The sequence below is a fragment of the Paramisgurnus dabryanus genome, chromosome 3, assembly GCF_030506205.2.
Source record: "Paramisgurnus dabryanus chromosome 3, PD_genome_1.1, whole genome shotgun sequence".
NCBI lineage: Eukaryota > Metazoa > Chordata > Actinopteri > Cypriniformes > Cobitidae > Paramisgurnus > Paramisgurnus dabryanus.
Genome location: NC_133339.1, coordinates 51874524 through 51902041, shown reverse-complemented (window position 1 = coordinate 51902041; position 27518 = coordinate 51874524). Strand labels below are relative to the sequence as shown.

Genomic DNA, 27518 nt, shown 5'->3' with positions numbered 1-27518 from the left:
TAATGTCAAAAATGTGACGTGCAGTTCGGGTGTGTGTGTATGCTGTTTAAATTAGTGTTCTCACCAATACGCTTGTGATTCCTGAAGTTATGACGAATTTTATAGACTTGTTATAGTTTCTTATTCAAAAGTGACACCCATAGATTCAGGCCCACCCGGACTTAATCCATGCCCACCCATATGTCACGTTCTGCATCCGCCACTGGTACACAGTATAAGTAAAATAATCGTATGGGCAATCATGTTTAATTAACAATCAAAAACGGATCCACAATGGCCACAGTACAGCAAGCAGGCTTAGCTCAGCTGTTAAATGATGTATTAAAGCAATACGGATTTCCTTTTAATTCATCGGTTATCAGCAACAGATTAGTTTTCCCAAATTGAAAGGACATACCTTAGAATAATAATACAAAAGAGCGGAAATGTATTGTCGGGGCTCACGCCTTTAGTTACTTTAACAGGCTGCTTTCGCGGCTCACGTACGCAGTCCATTCGGCTACCGCAACCAGCGGTACACAGTTCAACACAGTTACAAATACAAGAGTAAACAGATGTTTAAAATCTTATTATTTAATAAAGAAATGGAAGAACATTGATTTATTGGTTTGTTTAGTGGCGTTAATTGACCGATTTGTGGCCAGAGAGCCGTGCATCTGTTTGCGTATCATGTGCGCTTTCGTCATTGGCGGAGAAGTCGGTCAATCCCACATTTCCAGTAAACACGACTTGTGATTGGACTGTACGTCAGCAGACAGCAAAGCATTGGCCAAGAGCAGAAGGCCCTCCCTCCACGCTTTTTTTTAAGTTGTGAGGTTGCGAGGCTTCATTTTCGCTCAGTCTGAGTTTCAGAGTTTCAGAGCAGAGCTGCGTGACAACGCTGCCACAAATCACGTGAGTCGCAAGCTCGCAACTTTGTGGGCGTATCTCCGCAAAGTGGGTGTTGTAAATTTAGCTCTGAAAAAATAGTCTGCAAAGGAGTGCAAATGTAATGTAATGTAATAAGTTTAACCCTTTCAAACCTCAGTTTTCAGAGTTTCAAAACTTTTTTTAACCTATTTGCACACCAGTTTTCAGTTCACCATTTACAAGGTTTCAAACCTGGAAAACAAACTATACAGTGGGAGAACACTGACAAATTTGAAACTCTGAAAAATTGTTTGCGCAACATCGTAAAAAAGATGTTGCGGTTCCGAAAAAGGAAATCTCAAAAACAACATAATGTTTGCAGATATGTTTTTATTTTTTTAAATTTTGCAAGCTTGCAAATCTTCTTTTTCGATGTTGCAAAACTTTTTTTTGTAAGATTTTGAGTTTGCGAACACTAAATTTCAACCTTTCAGAGCTTTATTTTCAATTTTGAATCCTGGCAGGATTTAAATCCCATACACAAAGATTATTGTTTCAATCTCAGCAAACACACAAAAAATGGTGGGTAGAGGACCATGGTGAAAATAAACCTGCACTTTAATTGGCGGTGACGGTCAAGCGTCATTTCATGATGACACAAGCTTCAAATCTAACGCAAGCAATAATCCTCATAATGACTCAATTACGTAAAAAACATACAGTATGTTCAATTCTTTAAAAATGATATTGTGTTTTTTTAATGAAAACGTTTGGTGTAGACACAACATTGAAGGCTTCCTCAACAGTCCAAGCACACCATTTGGTTTGGTTCTCATTTCAGCTTTTTTCAGCCAAGCAGCGCCCACTTAGACAGAAAGAGACTGGCTTTAATAAAACAATGCAACAAATAACACTGCGACAGTCAGAAACTTTGGGAATTTTTTTTCCATCCAAAAGTATGAAGTTACAGTTGTGCATGCATACAGTCAAATATTATTTTTAAGCTTTGAGGCACTTTAAGTAAGGGATAATGTAGAGGCAGCCGGTAGTTATTGGGAAATAAGCCCCGACAGTGTGATCAGGACCCGATGCGAAGCGGAGGGTCTTGTATCACACTGAAGGGGCTTATTTCCCAATAACTACCGGCTGCCTCTACATTATCCCGCTTATTACACGGCTACTTGCCACATAAGAAAAAAAACTGGACATGAATATGAATTTGAAACATTTTATTGGCATATTTGTTTTAAATTAACATTTTTATCCTTCCGCGAAACTTTTCACAGATGCATAAAATGATCGTAATACCTTATTAAGATCCTCTGCTTCATACTTGTCTGTCTCCATTTTTTCTCTTTTAGCCAGTCTTTGAGAAGTTTTAATGCCCATTCTGTATTTTTTTGTGTGTTGGCTTCGTAGCTGTCATGCTCTATGTTGTCAAGTTCAGTCTCAGTAAGCTCTCTGTGTCTTGTCGTGGTTGTCGAGTGTTTGTCACAAGATGGTGCCAAACAGATAAAGATCTGATTGATCTTTATTGGCGCGGAGCGATTTTACTCGTGCAAGTAGTCCGGCTATGCGTTATTATTTTGGAGCAGTTATTATTTGAAAAGAACGAACCTGCAAATGTCTCAACTGACCAATCAGAATCAAGCATTCCAGAGAGCCGTGTAATAAAACTGTATACTAACCTAGATAGCTGATAATGTTATCAAATGATATAATATATAATCCAGTCTTTTTGAATAGTCTTTTGGATAAAATATATAGATTGTGAGTCACATATACTGTAAAAGTGACACATAAACATAAACAGCTGTTTGAAATATTATTCATGGCGTTTGGCAGTGTATCGATTCACTCGTCTGTATTAAAATGTCTTTTTTTAATTGTGAATCATTTGTTTGAGCTACTATCAATTAAAAAAAACTAAATTGAATCAACTGTGCTTGAAAAAAGTAGGCTAAAATATAAAAAGCATTAAAGAGTTTAGCGCACTTTATTCTTTACATTTATGCACATGAAGCATTTTTAAATTGAATGATTTTAATGTAAATGGCACAACCAATGACAAAATCTTGCTGTAAAAGAGCTCACGTTCACAGCTGATTAAAAACTCAGAAGAATAATGAGTGCGACCGGATGCATATTACGTTTCAAAAATAAACACAATTAAATATTTATTCTTGTGTTTCCTAGTTGTTCACACATAATTGGTGACATTGTGTACTTTAATACAACATACTTTAATATTACTAACCAAGACATGTGTATTGTTGAACTGAACAGTTCTGATTCAACTTAATGGACTTTTAATGTAAATTAAATTAAATCATGCTGAATTTGTAAAACACATTTTGGTATCTAATGAAAAATCTGTTAACCGTGAACCGAATCAATTTGCCGTCTACCCAAAGACTGACACCCCCAATGAAATATGAAGAGTGTGCAATATGACCAGTTTATAATCAGCAGATGTAGAAGAGGAACTAACTCTTGAAAACATCCATACTGACTCTAGATCAGTGTATAGTGTATCCGTATGTAAACAGAGATGATATTCAAACAGTCAGCTCACTGAGCTCAGAGTTCATCAGCAGGTGCAGCTTGGCATACTGTACATGATTGACCCACTCCTGACTGTGACACCCTGACATCATACATACACACACACGCACGCACGCACGCACGCACGCACACACACACACACACACACACACACACACACATTCTGGTTTCCATGTTTCCATGTATCCTATTTAATCTGGATACACTATTTATCTACTTGTGTACGGTGTGCTGATCATATTCAGGTTTTTTACTTGAGAACATTTACAGAACAACTGAGAGAGTCAGCATAGCGTACAAGAGTACAAAATCATATAAATATTACATTCATTTTCAACTGGAGATGTAAAGATTTTATCATAGTATTTTAAGCACAATAATGATTTTTAGTTATTTAACATTTTCAGAGATGACATAAAGCTGTCAAGTTACACAAAAAAACAACAACATAAACATTGGGAATTAATTTAAACATTTTTGCTTCTGTATATACAATTTTGCTAGCAATATTAGTAAATTAAAAATGTATTGAAGATCTTTGTTAACTTTGTTTTAATAATACATTATAACATCTTTTAATGTAAAAGAATATTTGACCTTAACCAATTTAAACACAAAGTCTGACAATTCCAACCAAACATTTTTAGCATCTCCTTCTCACTTAATAACATCAATCATCAGAGTATTTTGAAATGAATGATCTTTATGTAGATATTATTACTGATATTTACTAGGGTATTCTCAGTGAATTGTGGCTTACTAACCTGTGACATGGAGTCGGTCTCCGCTGACCTCAATGGTAAGAAAGAGTCGTCCTCTGCGTTCAGTGTGGTCTGTACCGCACAGGCTTGGCACATTCATCACACACTGCTTATGAACGTTCATATCACACGCTGAGAGCAAAACAAAAACAGAGAATCATGTGTAAATGATACAGGATTAAACAAACTCTTCTTCTTTTAATCTAACACACTTCTAGTTAAACGTGATATAAAACAAAGAAATAAAGGCATGTAGGGTTTTTTGATTTTATTCACGTCCAGTGCTGTTAAACCCTTCAGTGACTGACTGAAAGGGAACCTCTCGCTTACGGATGTAACCCTTGTTTCCCTGATGGAACGTCACGTCGCCACAGTTTGCTGTTCCATTGCTGTTACCAGGCACTGATGCTCGGCTGGTCGCTGATTTGGTAATGCACCGGCTCTGTATTAAATAACTGCAGGGCGGAGCGGCACCAGCCGATGCAAATACCTGCATCCCAAGTTTTGTTAGTTTCTTCAAGTAGATTGGAATCCACGGAGCGGTTCTCAATTCATCAGTCACGACTTGACAGCTCTGTTCCCTTCCTTCAGGGAGCGAGGGTTACATCCCTAACCAAGACGTTCTTTGTATGAAAGGTAGTTGGTCTCAGAAAAAGGTAAAAAAAAACATTACTGGGGTGGTACACTTTCAAAAAGGACACCTTCATACCTAAATATGAGTACACTCAAAAAAATTAAATTGAATTAAGACAGAAAACATTTATAAAAATAAAAATAACCCAGCATATTTTAGTGTATTGGAAAAAAATACTGAAAATGTGTACTTACAGTAAGTACAAGTACTGCTAAATGAAATAAAACTCTGGGGCAAGTTGCAGCAGGATGTAAAAAGTTGGCTGCCATACGTCAGGCCAGCGCGACCTCATGTAACTGCGTAGTGACGTAGAAAGGTCACGTTACATATATGAAAGGCACATTTGCGGACCATTTTAAACAAACTGACACAAAGACATTAATTAGTCGGACTGGTCCTCTTTCTCCAAACCTTAAACACTGGGCGTAGTTTTGCATTCGTCCTCTGTGACCTCTTGACTTGACGTATTACGTGAGGTCGCGCTGGGGCGTCACAGGACCAGAGATAGATGAGAAGTTGTGTTTTAAAAATGCATATTTTTTATTTTAAAAATGACAATCGTTTTACTAGATAAGACCCTTATGCCTCGTTTGGGATTGTTTAAAGTCCTTTAAAACTCTGTTGAAAAAACTGTGTTGAGTTACGTGTTAAGTGTTGGGTTTCCTCAAAAAACATAATTTCTTCTCAACCGAACAAAGAAAAACATCAACATTTTGGATGACATGGTGGTGAGTCAATTATCTGGATTAAATTATTATGGACTAATCCTTTAAATGTAATTTTATTCTTAGTCCCGTGTCAAATGTTCTTGTTAGTTTTAGTCAGGGTTGGTTGACTGAAAGTCTGGGTGTTTGTAGTCTGTTTTTACCATCACATTATTATCAATTAACAATCCAACCATAATCTAAACACACTACATAGCATGTAAAGTAAATGACTGATCCATTACTGTAATGGTTACACGCTGTGGGCAAACTCCATTTGAAGCGAACATCTCCGCTCAGAGCACTTAAAGTGTTTACTCTAAACCGTTTTTAGGGCAATTGTGATGTGGCTGCTTCCAAAGAAACTTGTAATGAAAAGAAAGACCCAGTGTCCTAAAACACTGTTTTGTCTAATCTGGTGTTTTGCTCCAGATTAGATAGCGCTGCATTTGACATCTCACGAATGTCAAACGTTTTTATACACAGTCTTTTACTTCTGTTAACTTTAAATTAAAGATTTTAAGACAATACCAGAAGATTAAAGATGGTTTTAAAAAACAAAGAAAAAGCTTGTACTATCATGCATACAATAAAGAGGATGTGCCAGTTCATTCACCAGGTGATAACTTTAAATTTGTTTATAATTTACTGTTTTGTTAAAACATTTATTTACCAATGTTTACATCGTAACAACCGAGCTTTACAAGAACAAGAATAGACCCTTTAACGGCTTATGTGATCAAATAGCCTGCACGCACATTTAGTCAACAGAAGTGGTGTTATTCCCCAGTGGTTCTAACGTGTTAGCAACCCAGAAAGTTTATTAAAACAGTTTCCCAGCATCAAAATGTTGTGTTTGTTGTGTTTGGTTGCAGTAATATAATGTACAGTACTAATATACGTGTGTATGTATCTGGCAACTTTATATTTGGCCATCTGCTAATGTCTTCTATCCACTCCACTATAGTACACTGATCTGATAGATGTGTTGAAAAAGTTAATAAAGTCAACTTATTAAAATAGTCTGTGTTGCTTCACTGTTGATTCATACCATACTTCCATTGCCTAAATGCGAGCACATACGCTGCCACGTCATCAAACAACACATCCTCATCCCATGGCGTCAATATTTGACGCCACTTGACCATGCGTCAATATGTTACGCGGAGGGTATACCCTTCGCGTCATTTTTTGACGAACTGGGGACTTCAATACTATTAGGTACGCGAAATTAAACAGTTGTCGCCTGACGTTGGGGTTAGGGATAGGTTTGGGTAGGGATGTCATTATGTAAATCTAACCCTAAACCGACGCGAAAATGGTAAGAAAATGGTACAAAAACAGGAAAGAGAATGCAACGGACTCAATAGTATTGAAGTCCCCAGTTCGTCAAAAAATGACGCGAAGGGTATACCCTCCGCGTAACATATTGACGCATGGTCAAGTGGCGTCAAATATTGACGCCATGGGGTGAGGATGGGCTGCATCAAAGGGTCTATATATGAAATATTCCAAATAAACTTGATATTTGTTTTATGGGATTGTCTGTTATTTATTTAAGATGAGATGTAAGATCAGTAATTTGATTGGCTTGTAAGTATGCTGTTAGTAGACCAGGGGCAAAAACAATATAAAGTAATCTGTTCACTGCACTGAACAAGCTATCATTATTATACTTCAAATGAACAAACAGTCCTTATTATGTAAGCTGACTCAAGATAGCACAGCTATAATGTAAAGTCACGCGTCACCTGGACAAGCTAGTAGACCTTTGAATCTGAAATCATGAGTGGATTAACCTCTTTTAATCGGCAAGAGAGGAATAATATGAATTATATTCATTAAAGTCAGGTAGAAAGGAGAATGCTACTAAGGCTGGGGGTTCAGGTACAGTGGGCGGTTGCATAAAACTTTAAGGCTAGTCTTAAAAGTTAGTCATGAATTTTTTTTCTCGGTTCAGAGCGGGTCCAACTTTCAAATATTAGTCGCTCCTGGGTAGCACATCACGGATCTCTACGGGTACAAGTTTTTGGACCTGTGAAGACCTCTACCACAAAGGTACATATCTGTACATAAATGGTACATACATATTAGGACCTTTATAAAGTGACAGCCCGAGTGACAGCTTTTGTACCTTTATTTCTGACGGTGTCGAGGAGAGATTGAAAAGTAAGATGACTCTGTGACATCAGCAGATCACACACACACACACACACACACACACACACACACACACACACACACACACACAATCTTAAAGGGAAACCAGGCAAGTCTGCGTATTATTTCTCTAGGAGCTCCCCCTAGTGTCTGGGAGTAAATGCTTTCAATCACACTGTCGTAAAAACGAACTGTTGTCCCTCCCCCCTCGCAACCAAGTTTATCAGCTTATCTTCAATCTAGTTATGTCTAAGTTAGGTAAGTAATATTTCCTTGCCAACTGATTTTTTATTTGTATTATATTGTCATGCATAACAGTAGCTTTACTGTGAACGACCGATATGAACGAAGCAAACTACTGCTTTCGTGTTTTGTTTTTTATTGGGAGAGTGGACATGAGAATAATAGAATTAGACAAGCAAAGGGAAAACGTCATTCGTCCAGATGAACTTATAGACCTTACTAATATAACTTTAGACAAATATTATCCATCTATCCGTCCATCTATCCGTCCATCTATCCATCTATCTATCCGTCTATCCGTCTGTCTATCCGTCTATCTATCCGTCTATCTATCCGTCTATCCATCTATCTATCTATCTATCTATCTATCGATCTATCGATCTATCGATCTATCGATCTATCTATCTATCTATCTATCTATCTATCTATCTATCCGTGCCATTCTTCCCGGACACATCCTGTCCAGGATTTCGGTGCGTCTTCCAAAAGTCGTATTTGTTGAGAGCATACGTCATTCAGTTAAAAACATAAGACATGCAATCGTAGTTTCATTCTTACCTTAAAATGTAACTGTTGCTTTTCTGTAATAATACAGTTTTTCTCAGTCGCTTTGGTGCATTTCTCACATCACTATTTACATTTGCACAATTACAGTTAGTTCAACCTCCACAACATTAAGTCATTTGTGCACATCATAGTAGCAGTTTCTCATTACTTCGAACAAATTGCAAATGCTTTTGGACATGCATCAAATGCTTTCATACAATTCTCTGCTGTTTTATAACATTATCATTTGCTTATTTCATGTCAGTCAAAATGAACTATACTTGTGACTGCTGAATAGTCATTCCATATAAAACTAATAGTCCTCATTTCATTGCTTGAGTCATTATATACAAAAATGTTGAACTAGTTGTCAAAATCATTTTTTTTTATCTTTTTCCCCCCCGAAAATGTCTCCTAAATTTAACAATTTCTCAAATTATGTGGCCAGACAGAGAGGAAAGTCTGGATGTTCATGAATGATTGCAGTGGTATGTTTGTTGTATGTTCAGTTCCAATATGTACTGCAATATTCTTTACAGTAAGCTCTACCCAAAGGGAGTTTTTGTTTGTTGTAAATAAGGGTGTATTTTTTCTTTTGCGCAATGCTGTGAACAAATTAGCATATGCAGTAAAAATGTGAAACATACATATTCAGTGTCTTGTACTCAGTTACCTCACTAAATACAGTAATGTGTAACTTTACTGTATTTTTCAAATAGCTGTGCAAATAGTACATAGTGCTGTCTTCTTGAGCATTTGCAGGTAGTGTCACCAAGATCTGACTTTTTTGCATTGGAAAACATTTATAGAGTAAACTGTCATAATGAAAACATGGTTAAGCCATTTGACTATCTTGTTCATAAACAATGGTGTCAAGACTTTTCATTTTGATGACACTGACACTTTCATTGACATGAATACTTGCTTTTGAGGAATGACCTATCCATTTTGAGCAAGTGACACGCTTTTGCAGGTTATCAACTAGATTTTGCAGTTTGTACTTATTGTTTTGAGAACTGCATTAACTGTTGTGCAAATGTAAATAGTGATGTGAGAAATGCACCAAAGCGACTGAGAAAAACTGTAATAATAATCCTCTATGACGTATGCGGTCAACAAATATGACTTCCGGAAGACGCACCCGAAATCCTGGGCAGGACGCGTCCGGGAAGAATGGCACATATGGTCACCCTAATATATATATTAGGTCTGAAGCTCTTTTTCTTTTCTTGGAATCTTCCGTCAAGGGTTTTTCGCTGCTTCTTCCCCGGCTTTTGCCATTTGCAACAATGGCTAGCCATGTTTCGCTCGCCTGCCTCTGTGTTGTTTGCCGTAAAGTGATCCTGCTTCTCGCGATATCTGAGACTTTGTGAGACTGAAGGACACTGGGTCAGACACAGTGAACTTGCAAGTGGGGTATTCTTCCTACAGACGGTAGGGGCGGGCGAGAGTCTTCATTCGTCCGGTAATGAGTCATTTAACCATATACCGACTTACAAAGATGATTTATTAACATAAAAATGCTGCCTTGTGTCCCTTTACAGTTTTTTTTATTCGCTTTGGTACTATTTTCACAACTATGTGGTAAAATTTCACAACTGTTAGTACAAAACTCAAGGCAGATCATCAAATAGTCAGTTTTTTCAAACATTTAATCACATGTTCAATTGACTTAGTACAACACACAAAATTATACATTCACTTTTTCACCACACTTAATCATTGTGTCATCAAAGAAATACCTTTCATATGAAGTAATTGTCTTTCACAATGCAATGCTCACAATACTTTTGATATGCTTCTCATCTCATTTGCGTAAATACATTTGACCAGCACTAAATCCAACTGATCTTAATGGTTAATCACTGAACCATTTGGTAAACCTATATATTTTCATTTCAGCAATATACAGTATATGGATTTTGAGAACTACAGAAATAAAACCTCTGTTTGTACGAACATATAAATTATGTGTAACCACACATGATAAAATACTCTTTATTGCAAATTGATTTTACATAGTGGTAACCAAAATTGGTCATTACAGTCCTGTAGAAACAGTTTACTGTAAAAGTGGGGGTGAAACACTGGCCATTTATTTCAACATGGAGCAGGACAGACAGCAAGGAATAAGAAGATCTTGTGGACAAGGGATCCGTCAAAGAGGTGGGCATGGGCACCCACAGAGAGGTCAAAGAGGTGGACGAAAATTTACTGCCAAATGCTCAAGACAGGCTTGATCCAAATTACTGTAATGTAATGTGTGCACTAAATTTTATGTTTTCATTCAGTTACATTATAGAAAGTATAGCTATGTTACAATTATATCTGAAAAATAAAAACTACTGTAATTTGCTCAAATGATTGTAGAGGATGTCTTCATTGATCCTTCACTTGATTACACATAGGATGGATATTTTGGAAATTATAGATTATGTAAGTAATGTAAGTGTATTGCCTAATGTGAAACTGTGTAATATGTATTTTTTTAGTACTGTAGCATATTAATTTCAGCACTTTTAAGGCTGATTTGAAACATGTATCTTGCATTGTTTGCTGTTGGATGAACTGATTGTTAAAAGTACTAAACTGAAAGAAGATCATACCGTTGTGTTTCGGTGATTAAACCAAATGTTCTCATTACATATTACAATAATCTTGCATTTGAAACAATGATTATGTGGACTGAAAACATGTGCAACTTACTGAAAGCATTACATCAGGTTTTGAAAGAATGACTAGCTGCGTTACAAGTGTGATCAGTTTGGATTTTTGTACTAAGAGTTTTGAAAATGTACACCTTACTTGTGAAAATAGTACCAAAGCGAATAAAAAAAACTGTAATAAGGGCCTCTTAAAGACACAATGGTTTTTAAGGTGTGAGATACATATCTACAGTATCTCACCCCTGACCCTACAAAAACCTGTTGACAAGTTTTCTTTTTAAAGTGAGCACAACTTTAAATCCTAGATTAGGATATTTTCCAAAATAATGGCGCATCCAAACCTTTACACTATCAGAAAAGTTTCAAAGCATTTTGCTATTACTTGCTAACTTGACAGTGTCCCAAGAGCCATGGCAGAGAAAGTGTGTGTGTGTGATACAGAGGATGAAGACATGTGAAAACTGAAACCCTTTTGGTGAACAAATTGCAAAAATGTAATTAACCAACATGCTGCTATTCCCACATACGTTTACTTCAATCTGTTCTCATTAAAACCTGTGATAATATTCCCTTAAGAGCCATGGCGCTGGATAGAGACTGAGTAACGGGAAAATTCCAGTTTAAATGAAGGAGACATCATACAGTATGTAAAATACACACTTGATCCCATCTGACCTCATTAGGGACCTGAGAGAGAAACCTGGCACATGGACAGCAGTGTGAGCGAGGACAGGCCTGGGGCAGGGGCTGCCCTTTCACACTGATCTCAAACCAGTTCACTTTGATTTTGTTACAGGTTCATGCAGATCTGATTAAGAGACGCTGCTGTGGATGGGTGTTAAAGGGCGACATCCACCCTGGGCACAATAAGAAATTTCCACTCACTGTCACATTTCATCCCCTGGTGTATGAGACCGTACAGCAGTGACCCACAGTGATCACAGAAGGTGGGACTCCCGTAGCTGTGGATCTTAAACTTGTGCTTGCTTCTGGGGTCCTGCAAGAAAGTGGAAGAAAAACATCTTATTCTCCAGGGCTTTTTATCAACTCTTTCCTTGACAGCATTTTTTTTTAAGCTAGCACAAGCATTTTTTATGATTTCCCCAGAAGTTTAATGCCTTCCAGAAAAATGTCTTCTTTACAGGGGACATTTCACAAGACTTTTAATCATTGTTAAAATTGGGTGTGTCCTTTAAAATGCAAATGAGCTGATCTCTGCACTAAATGGCAGTGGAGGAGCCAAATTTCGATTACTTATTTTTTTACATGCTTGCAGAGAATGGTTTACCAAAACTAAGTTACTGGGTTGATCTTTTTCACATTTTCTAGGTTGATAGAAGCACTGGGGACACAATTATAGCACCTAAACATGGAGACTTTCATGATATGTCCACTTTAAATATATAAACATACAATATATCAAATAAAAGAACAGACCCTCTTCAAAAAAAAAAAACATCCTTTCTTCATTTGTTCTCTTTTATCGCCTCTCAAATATAAGTAGTTGTGAGCTGATATATTGCATTTTTAAAGGACTTTTGTTAGAGATCAGATTCAGAACAATGATCAAAACATACACAGAGTGTTTTTACTGTTTTTGGATCAGCGGATGCCTCAGTGTTTTATAAGTGCACAGTGCTTCAGTGGATAATAGAGGAAATATGGATTGCCGTAAAAAAAAAACTTGTCTTTGGCAGGGAAAAGGTTAATGAATTATTAATAAAGAGTCACCAGAGTTCTGACTACAATGACCGAGTCAAGATTCTATATCATTTACATCATATTTCATTTCAAGAGCCATGTCAGTGACTAAATGCCAAAAAAAACTAAAATAACTCTTTCATGAACAGATGTTAGTTATTAGCCACAGGTTTGGACAGCATGAATCCTAAACACAATGTTTAAAACTCTAATCTGATTGGCCAACTTTAGGCAGTTTTCCTGAGTCAGGATTCACATGTTTCCGAGTCCACTGGGAAATGAAGTCCTGTTCCCAGGCTGCGTCTGATGAAGATCTTCAAAGTTCACGATATCAAATACTTGACATATTTTTTAGGGCTTAACAAAAGCACAAGAGTATTCTGCTGTTTTCATGCCCTCACTTCAATGGACACAAGCAAGACGTCTTTACAGACATTTTCTACACATAATAATATCAGCGTCCCGTTTGTTGCAACCCGGTCTGCTTTGTATATTTACTTCATATTAGGGCTGTGCCTTTCCAAGAGAGGCTTGTTCGAATCAATTTTAATTAGTTGATTAGTCAGACCACCGGCACCACGTCCCGTCTCTGCATCAAGATGAACACAAAAACGCAGAGCTCAGACTTTGACAGACGCTTTGCAAAATATACTATGCATAAGACAACAGCACCTCTTGAATGCCCTTCCAGACACCTTAAAGGCATTTTAAAGGCACAACATCATTTCAGAAACTATAATGTTACAGTAGGTTACATAGAGTATATACATTTTACTATTAAAGCAGAAAACTCCTCATAGACCTAATCACTTATTTTTACTCTCAAAATACACCACACACATGTATTTACCTTAAAATGCACAAAGTCACTGAATATCTTTATTTTGATGGTTTACTTTGGGGCATATAGTAAATCATGACAAATAAGTTTAACAAAAAAAATATTATATTAATCCTGATTAATCACACAAAACGTGATTAAACATTTGAATCGATTTACAGACTTAGTACTAATATATCAATTGTAAATCTTGCTTTAAAATCTAAATAAAATAAACTGCTTAAAGATATTTTATTATGTGACAGCCACACTTTGCATGTTGGAGGGCATTTATAATCTGTCTCTCTCATCATATCTGCTCTGTGAAATAACACTGCCATGTTATGAATATTTTTCTTTCTGAGATGAGTTAAGAACTGAAGGTGAGGTCAATGTGTGTGTGTGTGTGTGTGTTACACAGCAGGTGTCTATGTGTCTGCACATCACCAGCGGAGCAGATGACCTTTACACCTGGTGAGAGCCACTCACAGATTTACACACTTGCCATTTTTTCATGTTCACAATTCAGTGTGAGAGCCAAAGCCCCAAAACAGAAAAACACAGGCCAAACATCTACCAGCAGACCTCTGACAGTCAGAGTTACTGTATAAATAAAAAGCCAGCAAGGGTTTAGAGAAAGTTTGTACGATTCCGAATCTGCAGATTCTCCAACTTAAATCTGTTTCATGTAATTGAAGACGGTAAAATGCATTAAACAGAGCTGAGAGCACAGCACTCTTAATGACAGTATACTGTAGTAAGTGTTGAGCTTGTGGGTTTCTTCAGGGGGTTGGGTGGGGACAGACAGGACAGCATGTGATCTCCGGATGGCGCTCAACATTGGAGCGTTGGTGCCAATTACTTGGGTCAGCCATTCTTTTCTCTCTTTTTACTTATGTTGTATGATAAGTAAATGATGTAATACAATAACAAAGATGGGAGGTCCTTACCTTTTCTTGTGTTGTGGCAAAGTAATGTTTTGGTTAAAGCAGTGGATCTCAACCTTTTTGGGCAATATTTTTATCATCGTTTCACAGACAGCAAAAAAGCTACATTGTAATTATATTCCTAAATACGACAACCAAACTCCATATTATAATTTTAATAAACAGAACTACTTCTAAAACAAAATACAAAAATATTGGGAATAAAACTATAAGGTATGCTGCAGGAGATTTGCCTTTGGCTGACAACTTTACTGCTTCCGCCATGTATCATAATAACTACCACTGGTGGGGTCAAATATGAAAATTAGGGCTGTAACGATTAATCGCGTGTCCCATTAAAAATGCCTGTCTGAAATCGATTCTGAATCGCAAGGCTGCGATTCTGTGTTTCATGCGCAGCTTGTGCGTGTACTATGGCATTTTGGTCAGTAAGAAGTTTTATCAATCTAAAATCATTATGAGTCGGAGTCGTTTATAACGTGCATTTTAAAAAGCAACACTCGTTAAACAAAATCATTCATTTATTATCATGAAAATACCTGAAACAATTTGAAGAACAGCGATATAAATATTCCTGTAGACATTTCCTGGAATAGCGTTTGTAATGCTACTTCTTACCCTGAGTCTTCCAAAACATTTTTCTCTAAAGTGGAATCTTTCATTCCAACTTTGAGTAAGAATAGTCATGATGTTTGAGAGGCTGAATTGACAATGGCGGAACTGGATTATGTGTTGTCTAAATCCCCGTTTAATAAGAGTCCGGGCCCAGATGGGCTACCTTTTGAATTTTATAATTTATTTTGGAATGATATTACAAATTTACTTTGAGATGCTCTTAATGAATGTTTAGATAGAGGGGATTTATCTGAATCTATGAAGCAATGCTTAATTACTTTAATTCCAAAGCCGAATAAAATATTAGATAATTGGCACCCTATAAGTTTGCTTAATTCAGACTATAAATTATTAGCTGCAGTATATGCAACAAGATTGAAGCCATGCTTAGATGAACTTATTTCTCCCACTCAATCTGGCTTCATGAAAGGCAGACATATTTCTAATAATATTCGTCTTGTTTTAGACCTCCTTGATTATTCTGAATTCATTAATGATGATGCTCTTATTTTATTTTTAGACTTTTACAAGGCGTTTGATACAGTAGAGCATGATTTTATGTATGAAACTCTTCTTCGTTTTGGTTTTGGACCCAAATTTGTGAATTCCATACAAACCCTGTATCATAACATTACTAGCTGTGTCTCTCTTTCCAAAGGGACTTCTCCTCGCGTTGTTGTAGACAGAGAGATCAGACACGGATGTCCGGTATCGCCTTTTTTATTTCGTTTGGTTGCGGAGCTTCTAAACTTATACATAATACTGCAATAATATTGAGGGCATTCAGATAGAAGATAGCACTCTTTTGGTAAGTCAACTTGCAGACGATACATGCACTTTTCTAAAAAATAAAAATCAGGTTCCCAATATTTTAAATGCTTTAAAATTATTTTCTGATGCCTCTGGGCTGGCGGTTAATCATAATAAATCAGAAATTTTGACTATTCGTGACTCCAATGTTACAGAGATTTCTGGTATCAAGGTTAAACAAACAATCTGATATCTTGGTATCCTAATTAGCAAATGTCCTAATGAAAGAGTTGACCTTAACTTTTCAAAATGCTTAGCCAAAACAAAATCTATTTTGAACTGTTGGCTGCAAAGGAATCCATGGACGTGTTTTACTTTCTAAAGCTGAAGGTTTATTGAGGCTGGTATACCCTGCTCTCTCTCTGTATGTTAACCTGAAAATGTGTTCTCTCATTGATTAAGCTGTATTTCAGTTTATTTGGAGAAATAGAACTGAATATATAAAAAGAAGGACTGTTATTAGGGTTTTTTCACAAGGTGGTCTTAAAGCAACACTATGTAGTTTTTTTACCTTTAAATAATGTCTCTAAAATTATTTCAGTGATAGAACAACTTTTAACTGGACAAATTGTACTGTTGCTGCAACCTGAGCAGCCTCCTAGCTGCTACAAGCACACTCTGAAAGTGGTGGTGGAGGGTAGGAAACACAGCCCCGCCCCTCCCCCTGCCTGCAGAAGAGTGTCTGATACCAGGCACTGTTGCGCTTTTCAACCACATGGGGGAGCTGTAAGTCATTTTTACATGGAAACTACATAGTGTTGCTTTAATGTCCTGGACTTTAATACACTTAACATAACTTTTAAAATTAACTGGATAAAACATTGTCTGGCCCATAGAAACTCTGTGTGGTTTCATATCCCCAATTTGATTTTTGAGAAATGTGGTGGGTTAAAATTTTTGCTTTCTTGTAACTTTAAATGTAGTAAACTTCCCATTAAATTATCCAATTATCATAAACAATGCTTGGAAGCCTGGAAAATAGCTTTCAAGCACAATTTTTCACCACATTCTTGCATTTTATGGAATAATCAGTATGTATTGTCTAAAAATAAGTCCATGTTTAAAAAAGATTGGATAGAAAAAGGAATTGGTTTAGTTTCAGATTTATTAAACTGAAATGGTAATGTTTATACTCATCAGCAATTCTTATCTGTGTCAGGGTTGAAGCCTTCCCTTAGAGAATATAATGTGGTTGTAAAAAACATCTCTATTAAATTGCTTCTCCTTGTTAAAACACATTTAAGCTATAACATGGTTGCAAGACAGATTCCAAATATTGTTATTGGAGGTATTATGGATAAGAAGTGTAATAATCTCCATATTAGAAAGTCGCTTATTCAACAACTAAGTTGCTATCCAAAAGCAATTACAAGACAAATACATTAAATATATGTATTTGCATTTAAAGTATTTTCACCAATGATCCGATTCACGATTTTACATTTCCTTTGGTGTGTAAGTGTGTACACGTTAATGCAATGCAAAAGGTACAAACCCCAAAGTAAACGATGACGCGAGTTATCGTCTCCATTGTAAATCTCTCTTTTCTTGGACTACTACCACACACTGATCGTAGGCCACAGTTTACTTCCTAGAATTGGTGATGTAAACAAGACCGACATTATCATAATTTATCCCGCTTCGGACTCACAGCCTGTAAATTAACTCCTGTTAGCATTGCATTGTGAGCGAATCTTTCAAACATGGTGAGGGGGATTGTCACATTTCTGTTGAAGATGTGCAAGCACAACATCTCAATGCTGTGCTGCCATCTGTGCTGTCTGGGCTAATATTAGTCCTCGGATCTGATTTTTGACATAATGTGAGTGACCGTCAACATCATAAACCATACTTCTGTGATGGTTCTGTATAGCCTTTGAATAAAAGGGATTCTAATTCCTGCTCTAAAATTAGGGATGTAGCCTAAATTTTTGTGCATAACACCCATTGAGATATGTTTGGAATGTTTTTCCATGCTATTATAATTTTTACCAGGGGACCTGTTTTACTGTGCTCTGTACTACAAGAGGCAGTGTGTTCACAGTTAATACAGGAGGGCACTGAGAATGGAGGATAAATCCTGCACTCCCCAGTAGGGCATGCCTTTGATAGGGCTTTAATATATATATTTTTGACAATGCTGGAGGCTTCATATTTTATGTTTAAAAGCTAGCTGAAGTGCTTGTGTAAACGTGGGGAGAGAATGGTCTTTTCCATGACTTGCATAATAAGAATGAAGATCGGGAAAGAAAGGAAGCCTCTGGAGATTGCACTCATTTTGTAAGAAATCTCTCATCTAACTGCTGGTTCATACATATTAAACTAGCAGTGTCACGAGAAATAACCTCAATCAACTTCTCTTTTAACAGACTGATTGAGGCGGGCCTCGAATCGCGAGGTACGCGAACATCGTCTGACACGTCAAACAGTGAAGCACAGGCTACCGTTTGGGGCGGGAGAAACTGACATGCAGGCTTCCGAGTCCCTTCCAACGTCACGCCCAACCACTGGTTGATATACTGGTTACAAATTTGATATACATACTCAGACGGTGTCACGCTGTGGGTGTTTCCTATAAAAAAACAATATAGAACGTGCATTGTTTACATTCTAACATCCAGTGAACACGATGGTGTATTCAGTGTACAATTAATTATAAGTTTTGTTTGCATAAACATTGGACAGTCACACAGAACACAAGCATACACTTGTCTTAACTAGTCATTTAAGCTCTATTACTGTTATGACAGATTTGAGATGAATAAGTAAAGCAGCTCATCACTCACGTATAAACTGATAACATTAGCGGTCTCATTAACAGCACATGAATGAGAATGTTGTTGTTTTACTCACTATCTTGCCCTAATGTAGATTTATTATTTACTGAGATGAATTAAGGTGGGGTTAAGAGTAAGCAGTGATATCATATCTCAATCTGGCCGTTATTATCAAACCTAAGCTCTATTATCAAACAAAGCACTATACCTTGTATTCTTTTACATTGTGAATAAAATGAGTGTATGATACAGATTACTTAGCTCTGGGTAGTTAGAGAGACATGAATTTAACTTCACTAATGATGTATGATATTGTAATGGTGATGTGTGTTGTCTATATTTTCCCAATCTTACAGAGTTAAAGATCAACACTGAAGCAAAGCTGCAATCTGTAACTTTATCCTCTCTATGGCCATCTCTGTTTGAACCCTAAAATTGCATTTTACATCTTACTTGTAGAGGTTTTTTTCTTATTCTTGAAGTGACTATTATGGTGATCAATGTTCGTTTTAGTTGGATTGGGCTCTCCGCTTGTTTTTTGTTTTTTTTGGCTGTTATAACTTTGTGTGTTTAAGACATGTTTGTTATTGCAGAGTAAAGACAACTCTTAGATGGTGGTTAGTACATAATGTCAAACAGGAATGTTCATTTAATTGAATTATGGTTGCTACTGTTATTATAATAAAATGCCTTGTTTTATCTTTACACAGGTAATGTGAATAAATGTCATTTAAAGGATTTTGCATCCGAACATTTTGCACATGCGCACAGTTATACAAATGAGACCTAAACAGGTCAGAGTCACAGCCGTATGTAAAACAGACACATAACTCTGTGAATCTAAAACTCTTTATGCTGTAATGCTGAAGTCAGCGCCAGTAGATCAGATGAAGATGTGTGAAGCCCAGAGCTCTATACTGCTTATCACACACACAATAATCTGAGCTGTTATCTCCATGGCACCCTGACACTAATATTTGCATAAGATTTCAATGCTGAAACAATACATGCATGATGCTATACAGGAAGCGCACAGCACGATGAGGGATTAAACAGATTCACCTTCATATAACAAACAGAGAGTGGACACAGTGTCAGTGTATGTGAGGATTGTGTAATGATAGCAGCGAGGTGATAATTGTGTGTGTAGAACAAACCCAGCATGGATGGCAGAGATGTTGCTATGGTGATGAGCTGGAGAAGGTACCGTAGGATTCACAGGAAAAAATAACCGTGTGCTACTTTACGATACTATTTTCTCCGTTAGCCCTGCTTGAAGATAAAAACACCTATTTGTGTAGCAGCTGTTGACGGTGCAACTTGTTTCTTTTGCAATGCGTTCTGGGACTCATTTCTCTATAAGTCATATATGCATTTCTGTCTAATTTTACAGTGGCTTTGAAAAACCTTTCAACTGTACGTAGGCAGCTCACTTGGGTTTGGGACTGACTTTACATGTCTTGCCAACAAATCTTTCTATAAGGGTAAAACCACTGCAACCGTGTTCCAAGCAGCTTAGCCAAAGTGGTTAACCAGCATTATCACTTTGACCAAGTTGGTCCAGTTGGGTAAACCTAGTACCACTGGCTGGTAGTCCAGAAGATGACCATGGTTTTGCGTATACGCTTCACAGTTATACAGTATTATTTGTTGAAGGACTTTGAGTACAATGTGCTGTTAATATCCCCGCTAGCACAGTGGTCTACAAGGCTGATCTTAAACCCATTAGCTGGCAGTCCAGTGGTTTGTCAACTTTAACATAAAACAGCTTGAAGCCGTTAGAAACCACAATAAAGAAGCCACTATGAACTTCTACCCATCATCACAGAAGACCCCAGATCGACACAGACTTTCTATACGATGAGAGAGATATGGAGAAGATGAAATGCTAAGAAGCAAGGTTTTTTGTTTTCTTAGAAACAAACTCGCATGAACACGAAATGATATGATGAAACATTAAAACCTATTTTTACTGATGATATGTGAATATGCGAATAGGTGATGTAGGACATCCAGTGCTGTATAATCTCTCAGTAATCTCTCTGACTGGATGTATGTGGATAATACAGGACTATAATCCTACAGGACGATAGATCAACAGAAATATCATTCCATTTCCCAGCACTTTATCTGAACACAGCACAGGATTTAGACAGGAAAGCAGATTTTCATCTGAAACACAGTCACTGAATGGGATGTGCTATCCGAGCCATCAGCTCTCATCTGAAATAATTCTGTCCTAAAGATTGAGCTGTTACGGCTCGTGGCTGTGGGCTGAAAGCATTAGGATGATAATGGGAATTTGAATAATTAATCCGTGCGTGCTGCCTCATTTGATCCAGACAGCCGACGGCTCGATAGCACAATCCGTGATCTGTCAAATGAACCGGGTTGCTCAGTTCGACTCTGTGACAGAGCAGGTGTAAACCAGATCCGGAAACGACATCCAGTCGAAGCCACATGTGATCACATCGCACTTGAAATGTAAACTCTTATCCATACTGATAAACTGAAGTGAAGGGTGGTCCGCTGTGTGCGTCTGACATGCAGCTATAAAAAATAGGCAACTGAATGGAAAAGTGTAAGGGGTTGTGCACCCCAAAACTTTTAAACGCGGCTGAAAACGCCTGGAGGACGCTGAATTCCAGCTGTTTTTCAGCTGAGTACCAGCTTTCTTCAGCCAAGCGGTTTGGTAGCTCTGATACTTCAGCTGTGAGCCGGTTGGTTGCTGTGGTAATGTCCCGCCCCTCCTCCACTGTGATTGGACAACCGTGTGAGAACTGACATTGACGAACAGAGTTTTTCACCCGAAAAACTCTCTCTGCGCTCAGAGCTTATGCGGAAGAAAACCGCTAGCTGCTGGCTTAATTGAAACACGTCAAGCTTCCATTGGAAACATTGGAAAACATGGGCCGGCCGAGTGCGTAAAAGCTTTGGTGTGCACGCCCCCTAAGTGTTGATTTTGATATGGGATGAATGAAATGAATGTCTTTTATTTTGAAATAGACTATTGAGAATGATTTTGTGGGGGCTTTTCAATTCCTATTTGTGCTTCCTTGTTATGTTTCATTCTCGCGTCTTAGCTCCAGCCTCCTTGGATGTGAGTGAGGAAAGATAAGAGGGTGGAGACGTCAAACAATTAAGTAAATAAAATTAAATAATTAAATAATTAATACTAACATTTATGCATGTTTGAATATGATTTGAATATGAGTTGGGATGTGAAGGGAAGGAGATTTATATATGCGTCTGGTTTAGTAAATATCCTGTAAAACTTCCGCATAGGATACACTTGTGTATGGAGATTAAAAATCTCTTTTACAAGAGCATCCTGTCCAAGACAGCAACATCATCTTGGGTTAACAGATAACACACACAAATACAGTATATCAATACACATCGTTAAACCATACAAACCAACTACTTCCAGCTGCTTCTGCCTCCAATTCATTTAAAATCACCTTCAAAGGATCCAATGAAACTAACTCTCGAAGTTTTAAGTTATTCCACGCAGAGGGAGCAGCAAATTTAAAAGCCTTTTTTCCCGACTCCACTGGGACCGATTGTAATAAAAATTCCTGAGATCTAAGATTGCAATTACATTGTAATTAAAGTTTCTTATGAGTATAAGTCTGAAGATAAGACAGCAATAGACCCGAAATAGATTTATAAATAAAAACATGCCAGTGTTTTAGTCTACGGATGGATCAGGCAGACCAACCAACGCAAGCATATAACACACAGTGATGAGTCAGCATGACTCAATGATAAACAACATCAAACCATGCAAGCACTAGGAATAAGCATGCATATTATAAGCACAGACATAAAAGTAGCATCGACAAGCCTCTTTTTAGCTTCAAAGGACAGACAAGAATCCCAAGGCACCTATACTGAGACACAAGCTCAATCTCTGAACCTTGGGATGTAGGAATTGAAGATGGATTATGATAAGATGATTTGTTGTTTGTATGTTTTGTTCTGTCTGCATTTAAGACTAGCTTTACTGGAATTCAAACAGATTGCACTGATCAATATTGAAAGCATGCTGCAACTGAGAGAGAGTCAGATTTGGTGTTGATGCTTAACTATATATAACTTATCATTAGCATAATAATGAAAGTTTGCAATTTTAACATTTTAATCAATTGTTACTATATAAAGTAAATTAAAGTGGTCCTAAGACAGACCCCTGAGGCACACCTTTGGATACATTAAGTAAACAAGAAACTGCCTGTACACACTGAGTTCTACTAGTAAGATAATCAATAAAGCAACGAATAGCCTGTAGAGAAACTCCAATACTCAGTCAATGTTTCAGTATAGTATGATCAACAGTCAAAACTAGGGATGCACCGATCCGATAATCTATAATGCTATTTTAAAGATCTGATTTTATAAAGTCTCAGTAAGCCGCTGGATGGACCCAATTCACTATGTGCTGAGGACATGACGCATCTATTCTCTTTGTGTTTTAACAGTTATGAACTTTCCATTGCGGAGCGAGGGTTCCCATGTGAGGATGATTCAAGTGCATAAATTCTGTGTCCAAGAAGCGCAAAATCAAAGCTTACAGGATGATTTTGACGCATCAATACTGCACCCAGGATGTGCATAAAGTGGCCGGTCAAGCGCCTAATTCCCAAAATAACCATCTGCACGCTGCAATAGTGCATGGCTCATAAGCACTATATTTAGAAGAAAGATGTGTTATTGACAAAAGATTTCTGAAGACCTTGCACTTTTAAACCACAACACAAGGCTGTATGTCCTAGGAAAAAAGCACTCTGCATTAAAATGAAACTGATTATGTTAAATGACTCCTGTTCTTTCATTTTCATGCAGAGAGAGCACAAATTTCCCTAAAAACAAATAAGATGTGTTTCATTACAACCCTCCCCGTCTAATATAAAAACAGCAGAATACAGTCATCAAATCTCCTCATAGATCAGACACAAGCATAATGTAATGCACCTTATCAATGTGGACACGTTCTCTTCTATCTCTTGACAGCTGATCCATTAATAACAGTAGGCAAATACAGTACCAGCTGCTCTCCAATATCTCAAATGTTAACTGTGCCAGTTACACATACAGACGTGAGGCACTACTAGTTTTAAAGGGAAGTAGTTTGCAGCACATTTGCCTATTACATTTGCGTAAATAGAGCAAGTTGTGTGAAATACAGTAGCCCACGTTGAAATCTGCTTGACTTTCCCCTTCCAGTGTGAGGACATTTGAACATCATCTCACTATTGAATCAGCCCTTAAACTGATGCTATTTTGTGAACAAATGTTTTAACTCTTGGTTTCATCAAATGATGAATCAAGAATAAGTTGTCTACATCCACTCATTCTTCACAGCCGGAGATCCAGGTTATAACATTCAGGCAGAACGTAATAACTGGAAAGACATACTGTATATTCTTATGAAACACAACCTAAAGCGTCTCAATGAATTTATGTCACTTTATGCAGGCTCAGTGTTTGATTTGTTGAACCTGCATCTAAACAGAAGTCCAGAACCATCTATGCTCCAGTCCTCTCACCACCAATATCGATGGAAAATAAATAAAAGACAGCACATAAAATGTATTAATTTCATTCTTTAGATGACAAGAAGAAAAATATTTTTTGTGGCACGGCCGGGATTTAAGCAGCGTCCAGGTCCATCTGATGCCACTGGTGTGTGTGTACATTCATAGAAGATAATGTGTTTGATTTTTAGATACATGACGCAGTGTGCCACCTCCTTTAGGGAGAAACAAAAAAGGTTTCATGGTATAAGTTTGTTTGCTAGTTTGCAAATGTAGTGTTTTATTAAGAGCATTTATTTAGTGATGTCTGCCCACATATCTTTTCTACTTTTTTGTCGTGTTGGGGTGTAAGAGGTGCTGTTTCTGTACTCTTCAATTATTAGCAAATAAATAAAAAAACTTTGTCTAAAACAATTTTTTGTAATAGTTTGGGTTCTATGTTTGTGCTACAACAGTTTGACCTGTGCTACATAACTTTTAACCTCTTTAGCATCAGTGCTAAAGTTGCTGTACAGCCCTCCATATAGTATATGGCTTGCATATGAAACTGTCAATTCAGGAATGTGAATGAAACAGCATCACACAATGCTCTCGGCTGGATAGTTTTTACTTTACTATCTAATACATTAACACAAAGAGTGCAGTTTAGTTTCAAGTTTCAAACACTTTATTCATCCCCAAGGGGCAATTCACTAAGCCACATAGAGTTACACAAACAATATAAACTACATAAAAACATCATACATTAACAAATAACACTATATACATGGATTACATATGAATCATAGTCCACTACGAGTGGATACCTAAAACAACAAGTCCATACCATATATAAGAATAAATATTTAAGTAAATTACATGTACAAAACTATGTATATAAAAATCATGACATGTTAACAAAGGGAGCCAGAGATGGTTGAGAATTTAAAAGCAACACAGATTTTGGAACAAATGTTGCCTTCCTCCTTTGTGACCTGAGGGAAGCCACTCAAAAACAGGGAACATAACATGTGAACTGTCTATTAAAATCCTTTCAGCCAACCTCAGCGTTTGCCAATGGGTAGTCCAATACTTTTTATGCAGCTTATTTTAATAAGTCATACTGCTTAATTCCAATACAACATGAGTATTTATTACTGTATCATACCTAATAATCTGCTTGTTCATGAACTGCACAACAGTTGTGTCAACCTGCAGATCTAATTTCAAATAAAAAATGTACATGTACAGTATGAACTAATGCCAGATAAAGTGCCAAAGGAAATGGCAAAGGTTTTACCCCTTAACAGCTCTTTACCCCTTAGCCAAGGGGGTACATATAAGGACATACTGAAAATAAATGGGTACTGACAACACGGGTATATTTAGAAAGCTGCTAACACTTGAGAGTGAACTCTCTAGAGAAAAGTTCCACCAGCTGTTCGTACAGCCTTACTTAAACTGGAATGTGTAGTTCACACCAGAGACTTTGTATCTATAGCTAGTCTAGTTAATAACTGTTAATAACTGTATTACAGCACCGGTTTCATGATAGGACTTACAGCAGCTTACATGTGATAAGCTCTCTGTGAAGTAACATGTTATTGCTTTCACCTACTGGTCTTCAGAATGTATAACGTTTAAAAAGCTGTATTTTGAAAAGCCTTCCTGTTTTATCTTCCTACCACTGGCATTTTAAAAAATTACATGAAATAAAACTAATCTTGAAATATGATAATTAGGGGCCAGATTTCCTAAACGGGACAAATAAGCGTGATAGCGCAATTCCAAAGCAGCGCTGATGGGAGTGGTAATATCTGTGGGTTATTTACTAAAAAGGCACAAATAAAATAACACATGCAAAACAGCTGATTTCTCTAAGATGACTAACACAATCTACAAATGAGTTCAGGGTCACAAATAAGCAGAGCTGATGAGGTGCAGGTGATCCACTAACACCTGATGTGCTTGAGTTCAGCACCACAGACATCACAGATGAAAACGTGCTTTACAGGTTTATAAGAAGTTTTGAAACACCTGCTATTGTAGGACTTCTCCTAGTCACGTAAACAATATTTTTTGCTTATTTTTAGTTACGTGTTTAAAAAATCCCCTGCATTGTACCACACGCTCTCTGAGCTCTGAGATGCCTCTCTATCAGCAACAACTGCAGCCATTTCAAGCGCAAAATGAATTAAGACATGCTTTTCAGTGTGAAATAATGATAGCCTAGAAATCTAGACGCACCCTAGCGGCCGCAAAATATATTTGCTGCCAGGGTTTAGTCTAGGCACTCACAATACACTTAACAGCTCCAAAAACCAAAATTTGGTCAGGCCAATCACATCGTGTGTAGCGTCTGTGGGGCGGGCTTAACATGATGACGACAGAGCTGCAACGGTTCCTACTTGAAAACAAAGAATGGCGCTGCTGCTGGCGAACAGCTTTCTTTTGAAGCGGCTTTGGCCGCGACTCTGGAGGACTTAGACTTATGTTTTTCTTTGAGAGAAGAGCAAATAACCCTACTGAAGTCCTTTTTAATTCAATTCAATTCAATTCAATTTTATTTATATAGCGCTTTTCACAAAAGTCAATTGTTTCAAAGGAGCTTTACATAAATAGAAGCAGTGAAAAGCACAGAAAACGACAGATAGCACAACAAAATACATGATAGCATGAGCAGTTAAATTTGCTGCGGCTATGACTCAATATTATAAGTGCACGTATTACTAAAGCAACATATAGAAGAGGAAGCTAGGTAAAGCCCAAAAAGGCTGCCTCCCCGGGGTGAAAAACCCCCTAGGAGAAAAAAGCAAGAAAGATGTGTTTGGAGTTTTGCCGACTGGTTATGGTAAAAGTTTGATATACCAATTAGCTAGCCTGGTTAGCCAGACCTACATCAAGACCTACATCGTTGCTCTGATTGGTCATAGCGCTATCCTATTGCGTGCAGAGGCATTTTGAGGGACAACCTTATATCCCGCCCCTTGCATTGAGCCGTTTGTGTGAAGAGTTGCCAGACCTTACATCTTGATGTAGGTCTGGCTAACCAGGCTAAAATAATGGTGCAATTACCAGTTATATCACACGCACAAACATTAGTTAATCACGTTGAGTGAATCATTCAAATAATCTCCTCCCATAAATTTTGCGTCTGAAAAGGAAACTCCTAGAAATTCATATGCAATAAGGTCGGTGGCAAAA

At 37.3% G+C, this 27518-nt stretch overlaps 1 protein-coding gene across 3 annotated transcripts in view; it reads right to left on the bottom strand.

Moving 5' to 3' along the window:
- Window positions 1–27518, bottom strand: part of prkcab (protein kinase C, alpha, b) — a 157035-nt gene that overhangs the window by 56394 nt on the left and 73123 nt on the right. For all 3 annotated transcript variants that reach the window (XM_065249958.2, XM_065249959.2, XM_065249960.2), the window contains 2 exons: window positions 12014–12125; window positions 4179–4307 (listed from right to left, as the gene is read on the bottom strand). In XM_065249958.2, the coding sequence (XP_065106030.2) occupies window positions 4179–4307; window positions 12014–12125 (241 nt within the window). The remainder of the gene's footprint in view (window positions 1–4178; window positions 4308–12013; window positions 12126–27518) is intronic.